This window comes from Heptranchias perlo, chromosome 2 (assembly GCF_035084215.1).
Source record: "Heptranchias perlo isolate sHepPer1 chromosome 2, sHepPer1.hap1, whole genome shotgun sequence".
NCBI classification, from domain to species: Eukaryota; Metazoa; Chordata; class Chondrichthyes; order Hexanchiformes; family Hexanchidae; genus Heptranchias; species Heptranchias perlo.
The window spans coordinates 21,408,091-21,418,260 of record NC_090326.1 but is presented as its reverse complement, the minus strand read 5'-3'; the positions used below and the strand labels follow the sequence as shown (position 1 = coordinate 21,418,260).

The 10,170-nt window shown below is 43.9% G+C and overlaps 1 protein-coding gene across 1 annotated transcript in view; it reads right to left on the bottom strand.

The window, feature by feature from the left end:
- Positions 1-4,252: 4,252 nt before the first annotated feature.
- The window catches only part of LOC137335733 (ankyrin repeat domain-containing protein 33B-like), a 93,015-nt gene continuing 87,097 nt past the window's right edge, over positions 4,253-10,170 (bottom strand). The window contains exon 4 of the mRNA XM_068001056.1: positions 4,253-6,191. Coding sequence (XP_067857157.1) covers positions 5,335-6,191 — 857 coding nt within the window. The 3' untranslated portion in view covers positions 4,253-5,334. The remainder of the gene's footprint in view (positions 6,192-10,170) is intronic.

Sequence of the window (10,170 nt, the reverse complement as noted above, 5' to 3'; positions counted from 1 at the left end):
GTGGACGACAAGAAGCCCACTTGCAGCATGGTTTAGTGGTTAGGATAACTGCACTTTCACCGCCGTGGCCTGGGTTCAATTCCTGGTCACGGAACATGACCTTTCTAATAGGCTCGAGGGACTGAATGGCCTACTGCTGTCCTATGTTGGCTGAGAGCGAGGGCGACAAAAATATGTTTTCACAATGGTGACAAAAGAGCGCATTCTGAAACTATGCTCGAATGGCCATCAAAATACTGTTTAGTCAGAGATTGTGCGGATCAGGGAAGAGTTCAAGAGCAAGGAGTCAAAACGATGGAATTAAAATGCCTTCTACAGAGGTTTAACAAACAAAGTCTCTCCTATTGAAAGGTTGATGGAAACAGATTCAATAGTAACTTTCAAAAGGGATTTGGATAAATACTTGAAACGTAAAAATTTGCAGGGCTATGGAGAAAGAGCAGGGCGTGAGGGACTAATTGGATAGCTCTTTCAAAGAGCCAGCACAGGCACGCTGGGCCGAATGGCCGCCTGTGCTGTATGATCCTATTACCTTATCAGCTTTTAGGAACGAGCCGCTAAGTAACCACACAGCATTTGCTAAATTCTCTCCTCTCTCGCTACATCGACATACCTTATACATAATTTGTTTCACATTCAAACAATAAAAAGTCCTGTTGGACAAATCAGCTGGAAACCCATAAACTATTCTCATTCCAGACAGCTCTGCCCTTCCCCTTTTGTCAAAAAGGGATAATCCTTGAGCAGAGATGAGAAGTGGATGCACAATTGAGGTTGTGCAGTCACGTGGAATGAACGTGGGCTGAGACAGGAAACTGAAATTAATTGTCAGATGATCTATGAGATTTAAAACTAGCTGACGCAAATCGCTGGCTGTTTTATACCTGATGTGTTGCAAAGGAAATCCACTGGGATCCTGAATGTGCTGACAAAGAAAAAAAGAAAATCCCACAGTAACAAAATGAGTTCGGTCTGCATTTTCAGCCGGGTTTATTTAATTTTTCTTGGCAAAAACATAATGTTTTCAAAATCAGTTATAGTGTGAGTTTCAACCTTTCATTTATGACATTCAATATTTGAAGCATTTTTGCAAGTACATATAATTAGTCATATTTAGTATTTTTCAGCAAGGATCAACCTTGGTAACATTCAAACTGACAGTTCCCATGTCAATTCAGCAAATCAGTAAAATAATTTTCAAACGAGACCAAAGTAGCATTATGCAACAGTTTCGTAAAAATAGCTTGGTACTGCACATTTAAAAAAATTGCATATAAACATCTTACAATGTAGGACCATTTCATTTTGAATAACTCATTCCCCTCTAATATAAAAACATCGCAAGGGGGGGGGGGGGGGGAGAAGGTGCGACCACATTCTTTATTTATTGCTAATTGGCAAACTAGCAGTAAAGACACCAGAATCCTGTATGCCAGAGCTGGTGTGGACTGCCTCATCCCTGAGTGCCCTGCCTTACATTGTTAAATGTTCACCCTAGGGCTAAAACGTGCTACGTCACTGACTGAAAACAGTGCTCGGTGGGTCGTAGGCCTCAGTTGGAGTTGGCTGCCACCAATAAAATGGAGGACACGTGACAGCCAAGGGTCTCTTCAGGGACGATACTTTTCCAGTAGGTGTGCCCAACGCAAATGATTCACATGTAGTGAAGCTTCTTTTGTTGGGTGAATGTTGCAGCCATTATTACCCCATTGTGTGCTGTTCAGATCATGATTTGTGGCTATTTCTTGAGGCGGAGACGGTAAGAGTACAGAGGGCACCTGCGATGGAGGTGGACATGGGATAAAGACCGTTATCACACCAAGACCCAGATGGGTAATCAGTGATAGGGCTAAAAGCCCTCTTTAGTTTTGCTGACTAGAGGATATAATGAAATAAATATCGACTACCACATTAAAGTGTTTTAAGCACTTGCCCTTGGGTTTTTGAATTGGCCTCTTCTCAAACTCGCAAAACAATATCTGACCTATGTACACGCAGGCCAGCTTCTGACATGGACCTACAGTACCTACAATGCACAGCCAAGTACAGACTGCCAGTAATGGTCTATGTTTTTACATCACAAACTGACAGAGTGGTAGCTTGGGGTAGTCAATATTTGTAACATCTCAACTTCACATTACAATCAGTTTACAGACCTGGGTCTTTGTTCACCTGGAACTGGCTACATTTGCTAAAGCTCTTGTCTAAATGAACTGGCAGTATATCAACAGCACCAAGTGATTTCCTCCCTGGACTATAACTAGTGTTACCCCACTGATAATGCGAGCTACATGAGCCTAGTCCTGTACAATGCTTGTTGTGCAACGTTTCCTGTCCCAATGATACCGGTATGAAACCGACAAGAAAGTGACTCCCTGCTCTGTGGGGTTGCAAGGTGACACCTTCCAAGAGCAAACCCATGGGTAGCCTGAGCTGGTGCTGGCATGATACAGCCTCGGTGACTCCCTTGTTAATGAAAACAGATTCTGGCATGTTGATGCCATGTGTAGGTAGTGCTGCAGAATGATCACATTTGGCTCAGCTGTTGACATGGGTCCATAATACATAGACAAGCACAGATCTGTGATCGGATGTTCCATGCATTTTAACTTCACAAGCTAGATTGACACTGATAGGAGTGACATCTCATTCTGCTTTGGTGTTAGCAGGCCTACAAACAAGGCCTTTGATATATTGGGCTGGACATCCCAGTCATCTGAAGAGATGTCTTGGCACTATTGCCCTCATATTTTCCTTGTATATTTTACAGAATCTGTTAAAGGGGCCTATCCTCTCCTCGACCGAGATTACTATGCAAACTTGCCTTGGGGTATTGTGCAAGACATGTAGTTGTTGAAAACTGCCTGAGGTGTTTCAAAACTGAGGCTGGTGTCTTGAATGAGCTGTAGGCCAATAATGGGCCTTTTAAACAAAAAAAACCTCACACTAGCCAACCAGTCAGTTTTAATCTGAACATTCCAAGTTTAAAATTACCCAAAAGTTTCACAACTTTTTGAAAAGTGAGAAAATTGTCAGCAATGATCTAACATAATGTACTAAATTATTAAAAGGCATATAATTGCATTTCATACTGCTGAACTGCAAAAGCCAGCAATTGCCTGACTGACCAGTCCCACTGTACAAAACGCCCATGCTGATTTTTGTACCAATATGGGCAAGTATAAAACTGTGGGGATGAGGTGAAGAGCTCCAAGGCTGACTAAATGCAATCATTTTCTTTTTTTTCCCTGACGTACATCAAAAGTGGTATGAAAGACAAGATGTCACGGCCTTAAGTCTTATTCTGTGTGTAATCTTCCTAAATTCAGGGCCTTGTTTTCCTGAGTTTGTCTTGATGATTGTCTTATATTATGTAATGTTGCACTTTATTTAGCTCTACATCTCATTGATGTGAACAAATAGGGGATAAGCAACACACCCTGAACATTTGATAACACTCTGCAGCCTTGCACTAGCCAGTGGCATTCATCATATGTGCCAGCTCCTCCTCCGTGGTGAGCCCTGGCCGACTCACAGCCCCACCTGTCTCAGGGCTCCTGCTCGTGGTCTGAACTGCTGCTGGGATGGTGTCAGAAGTGGGATTCAGTGGGGTCTCCCTCTCAAGGGGTAATCAGAGGAGCACAACCGAAATCAGGCGATTACCGAGTGAGGAAGTGCAAATAGAGACCCGTGGCTCATCACCCTTGTGAGGCAATTGATTGGGCCATTGGATCTGTGGAGCCCTCAAGCAGGATGCTACTTGGATTAGTAGCTCTTAACGAAAAGTTTAAATGAATAATCGGATTTCTGGCTCCTTCACAGATCCATTGTATGACCCCTGTTTTCTCTCGGAAAGATTGAGGGGTCATACTGCAATGATCACAGTCGGGATTTTTTTTCCTCTCAAAAAAAAAGTTGGTGATTAGTTACATCCTTTACATATCTCTCCAAAAGACAACAGAGACTTTGCATGTAAAACTCCCACTCATCAATGGGCCCTTGTTTCTACGTAACCTCTGACTTGGAAGAGCAAAGGTCAAGCATATGCTCCGAATTCTCCCAAGCTGTCATTTTGTTCCGTGAACTGAGAGCAACAACGACAGTGAGCATCAGTAAATGAAAAATTCAATTTCAACAAGAACTCGCAGAAGGAGACATGAGGACAGGTGACCAAAAGCTTGGTCGAAGAGGTAGGTTTCTCCCCTTACCACCGCGCCCCCCCCAGCTCGTGCCCACCCAACATAGACTTATATATATTATGAAGTGTTTTCTTTAAAATGAAGATACGGGAGGTAAATCATTTGATCCTGCTACTACTAGCTGGTTTTCTTAAGGTCGGCGCCCAATCCTTTTCCACCAACTTCAGAAACAAAGAGAATTTCTCTCAACATTGCCCACCAATTTGCAGCCTAACTTGCCATGTTCGTCAAACATGTTGTGGTTATGGCTGTACCCCCAGCACAGTCACCATCAAAACAAAATCACTGGCCCGGGGCAAATACATATTTGTGGTTTGCGCCAGTATGACAATCAATAAAAGCAGATTCCAATGTATTCTGGAGCATTAATTGATCATAGCAGTCAGTAGTGGGTCATCCAATGTCGTCGTAGCACTGGAGTGTCGTACACTTTAATTTAATGGACTGAATTGAACTCAACCAAACCAACTGGAACTGGTAATGATGTGCCAGACCTCTCAGTACTATCGACTAATTCAAGCTGTTAAAAGTGCCGACTGTGACGGCCATACAGATGCACGCAGATCTGATCAGAGTACATTGGGTGTTTGAGGTAAATGAGGTCAGTGCTCCGTCAGTGCAAGCAAACCTGGAGAAAGCAGCCACTCATGCTGTGACACCTGGCTTATTAAACAGAAGACCAAATTGTCTGCATGATGCATTTAAAAATAAATAAAATGTCTTTGACAAGTTGTAGACTTACGTGCTAAGCACAGTTCTGAAATTGTCTGGCTCTAATATAAAGAGGCATAATTTATTTTGCCTTCAGACACTGATTAAAACAAGGGCAGATTGCATTAAGTGAGCTGAAGATTTCAGAACACGTTCCATTATATAAGTGAACAGGAAACAGCTACCCATATCCTGTGTCACTAAAATCATACATCCCGCAGCAAACCATGAATTACCCATTGCAGTCAACAGCTTATTGCTGATAGCCCACGTGCTCCAACTGTAGGATAGGGCCATACACAACCCATGGATCTCCTCTCAGTTAATAGATCTTCCTATTGATCAGAGGATTCAATCAGAAGTGCAAGATGCTGATGTCTTTGTAGTTTCGTTTTACTTTCCGTTTTGAAAGGTCCTTTTTGCCCTACAACGATTTCCTTTTCATTACCTGCCTCTCTGCTCTCTTTCTCTCTGCTTCTTCGGCTTGTCTCTTTTCTTCCTCCACTTTCCTTCGTTCCTCTTTCAGCAACTTGTACCTCCAAATGGGTGGTTCCAAGAAGTTGCTGCTCTTCACGCTGCTCTTCCGGCGCTCTTTCTCGGGGTCGTAGGTCGGGGTGGGTGCCTTGAGCACACGCAGCTTGGGCACCACGATCCCAGGCTGCACCATCCCACTGCTGAACCTGAGCAAGCTCAAGGGCACCAGGCTGCGCCTCCTGGAGGAGGCCACTGTCACCTGCGTGGAGGAAGAGCACAGAGGCTGCAGGCTGGCCCTCCTTTCCATCCTTTTTGGGACCGCGACAAGCTGAGAGGTCTGAAATAATTTTTGGTATTTAACATAATTCTTGTCCTGAGCTGTGACCTCCCGAGACTCCTGCTGCCTCAGGATCTCCTGCACCGTGAACCTCCTCTTCCCCACGCAAGGGGGGCTGCTCGGGCAGACTGTCCTGCATCCAGTTGCAACGAAAGGGCTGGAGATGCCGGTGGTCATTCTGACCATGTGGTCAAGCGGCCCGTCTTCTTCAGGATCACGGGGAAAGCTGATGCTCAGGGCTGACCTGATAGTCTCGCAGATTTTTTCCAAACAGTTCCTGGGCTCGTTGGCTTTGGCGACCAATTCTTTCAATTTTGGCCACTCGGGTTTGTACGTATCACTGAATTGGACAGGACAAGGCCTGGCCAGGAGTTTGTGCATAAGAAAGATGGTCTCATACCGACCTGTAAACTGTGCCCATTGCAGTGGGGTAAAACCCCTCCCTGGATCCGTGGCATTAATATCTGCACCTAGAGAGAAAACATATATGAATATAACGTATTGCTGCTCCTTTCTGTCCAACACAGTTACCTAAAATAGAGTCTGTCCAAATAAATCTTGATTGGAAGGACTATCAGGAATTAGTTGTTAGGTAGAATTAGGTATCAGCTGTGGCTCAGTGGGTAGCACTCTTGCCTCGGAGTTAGAAAAGCACAGGTTCAAGTCCCACTCCAGAAACTTGTCGCACGTAATCTAGGCTGACACTTCAGTAGAGTACTGAGCGAGTGCTGCACTGTCGGAGATGTTGTCTTTCAGTTTGAGACATTAAACCAAGGCCCTGTCTGCCCTCTCAGGTGGACATAAAACATCCCATTGCACTATTTTGAAAAAGAGCAGGGGAGTTCTCCCTGAAGTCCTGGCCAATGTTTATCCCACAACCAACATCATTAAAAAAATGATTATCATTGCTAATTTGTGGGACCTTGTTGTGCGCAAATTGGCTGCCGCGTTTCCTACATCACAGCAGTTACTACATTTTTTTAAAAAGAAGTATTTCATTGGCTGTACAGCGCTTTGGAAAACCTGAGGTCACGAAAGGCGCTATATAAATACAAATTTTTTAGTGGGGCAGTTTTAAAAAAAAATGTGTATCAGGTATTGAAACATTTATTTTACACAATCGAAAACTTCCAAGTCAGGTATGTTTATGGGTCAGATGCGGGGGTTTCCCCTACACCTTTTAAGCAATGCTCCTCAGAAGATTACCCCATTGCATTAGTGTGACACGTTCCATTTTCCAGACCAGCCTTCACTGAGAATCTTTGAATGAGGCTGTCTATTTGGTCCCAATTAACAACTACTTCCACTGCTTTTAATGTAGTAAAATGTTCCAAAGTGCTTCACAGCGTTATCAGACACAATCTGACACCTAACCACATAAAGGGATACTAGGACGGGTGACTAAAAGCTTGGTTAAAGAGGTAGGTTTGAAGCAATGTCTTAAAGGAGGAGAGAGAGGTGGAGAGATTTTGGGAGGGAATTCCAGATCTTAGGTCCTGGGCAGCTGTAAGCACGGCCACCAATGGTGGGACAAAGGAAATTAGGGATGCACAAGAGGCCAGGATTGGAGGACCATAGAGTTCTCTGAGGGTTGCAAGGTTGGAGGAGGTTACAGAGATGGGAACAGTTTTGTACTGTGAATTTTCATCTACCAGGAGATGAGTAGAAACTGGCCCCTGGGATTAGCCACGATGGAGCCCTGGCCCACCCAATTAGTACCCAAATCTGATGAACTGGGTGTCTGTGCAGGTGCTGAATGTGTAATGGGAAACGTCTGAATGGGAGAGTTCCATTACGATTGACCTATACCCCACAACACTACTACACTCAAGTATTCTGCCCAGATCTCACCCAATGATCCTCATTCCAACAGAAAGCAGCGGAGGATCCTGAAAAGTCAACAGGACTTCTCTGAACCAAGGACGCTTGAGATGATGGAAATCAGATTCCAAACAAAATAAGTAGTGTAAACTAATTTGCTTGTTTAACAGGAGGCAAAGATTTAGATTCCTGATCAGTAACTCGTGCACAGAATTCTGTGGGATTGTCTCTTACAAATATAACAGTGCACCGTGGGAAAAGACAGTATTGCTGTTATTGGTTGGAGTTAGCTGCATAAGGTACTGCTTTCCTGCCACTCTGAAAAGCAAAGTGTCAGAGCAACAGTGTGAACCCAAGCACCTATTTAGGTCATTGTCCGACCACCATAAGTGGGGGCCCACCCAAATTTCCATTCCTAGCAAAGCCACTGAGTTGCCTAAACTCATTTCAAATAGATGGGCCAAATGGTCTCCTTCTGTGCTGTAAGATTCTATGATTCTATAACCCTTGTACAGCCAGAAAACAGATGAGACTCTCATCTTAGCAGCCCAGCCTAGATTGGAAACCACCTGGATTGCATTACACAGTCTTCAGTGACCTTACCGTAAAACAGGTGAACCCAGAGAATAGAACGCTGACATTGCAGTGCTAATAGGGCATTATCTATCGCTGGGTCAAAATCCTGGAATTCCCTACCTAACAGCACTGTGGGAGCACCTTCATCACATGGACTGCAGCAGTTCAAGAAGGCGGCTCACCACCACCTTCTCAAGGGCAATTAGGGATGGGCAATAAATGCCGGTCTTGCTAACGACAGAGAATGAATTTTTTAAAACTTGTGTCAACGGCCATGTGTTTATTTTCAAATTGAATTCAGTCAATTGAGGCCTTTTGTAACTCAAGAACAACACAGCATAATATTTTTTTTCAATTAATTGGCCTGTGCAGATGATCTCTGAACTCAAGGTGCATCCATTGGAAATTTATGATCCCCGTCCAAAATTAATTAAGACGACTGCCATCTATGAGGTGCTGCAATGTATTGAACACCAATTTCTAACTTGACTGCAATGGTAGGGGGTGGGCTCAATCCCTTCCCTCCACAGATTCTATCCTATTGTGAGGAGTGCCCAGACCACAGGTTTTCTAAAATTCATTCTTGGGATGTGTCGCTGGCAAAGCCAGAATTTATTGCCCATCCCTAATTGCCCTTGAGAAGGTGGTGGTGAGCCGCCTTCTTGAACCGCTGCAGTCCGTGTGGTGACGGTTCTCCCACAATGCTGTTAGGAAGGGAGTTCCAGGATTTTGACCCAGCGACGATGAAGGAACGGCGATATATTTCCAAGTCGGGATGGTGTGTGACTTGGAGGGGAACGTGCAGGTGGTGTTGTTCCCATGTACCTGCTGCTCTTGTCCTTCTAGGTGGTAGAGGTCGCGGGTTTGGGAGGTGCTGTCGAAGAAGCCTTGGCGAGTTGCTGCAATGCATCCTGTAGATGGTACACACTGCAGCCACGGTTAGCTTAGGGAAATCTCAGTGGAGAAGGAAGGGCTTGGGGGGGGAAACTGCTAACCGCTTTGACACAGCACTGACTCAGATGGATGCCAGTTCAGGTTTGGGACATCTACTTATTCTCTTATGCAGAGGAGGGGTGGGGAACTGATTTCCACCAACAAAAAAGACCCCGTTTATTTGAAGCGGCGGTTTTGCTGTTGCTTATTAGTTCTGTTCACTGTTACATGCACATGCTACTTGACAAGATTATTATAGAGGGTTGTTAACAAGGATTGTAGCCTCAATGTTTAATAGTGAAACTAAAGGTATGTTAGGACACAGCAATCATTTCAAATACTGTGTATGCAACACCTGAGCAGGTTTGCACCCCAAATACTTAAAATACAACAAGCAAATGTACAATGGGGAGTACTTTGAATGAACATCATTCCCCCTAGACTTTCCTTTCCACTTAAAGATGTTATATTAATGCAATCTTCTGTATTAGAATGTTGTTCCTTTATTAACATCATGACCTAAACCTGTTTGAAGTTAATGATAAGTGCACATTATTTTGATATCGTACTAACAATATTGGTAGTCATGTTATTTTAGAACATTCTTAAAACACCTAATTCCAGACATATTTCTCTTTTGGTCTAAAAGATGTGCTTTCTGTTGACTTGAAATGAAAGTCGTCACTTCTCAAGCAGCTTTTGGGATCCCATTCTCGTTTTTTACAATGCTCATTAAAGTGCTGGAGAATTAAATATTTTTCTCATTTTGCATCCAAACAATCCCAGGTCAGAAGTGCCCTCTCGCAGGGTGAAATGACTGTGTATCGCCATACATCAGAATTTTGCCTTCTTGGCACGTCAAACCACAGGCTAATTGATTTGTTTGCTGAAAATTGATGCCAATGAATGCCCTTTCTATGAGCCAAAGTTGAACAGAAATTGATGGTTTGAGAAACACACCAGTGGGAGCTATTCTGCTGGGAGCTTCATGTCCTGTAACTCATTCATTACCACTGTCAGCTGACTATAGGCTGCACCCGTACTACAATGCTGCAGAGGATCAGTTGGTATCTGCCCACCAACTGGGATTAGAATCAGAGAATCTTACAGCACAGGAGG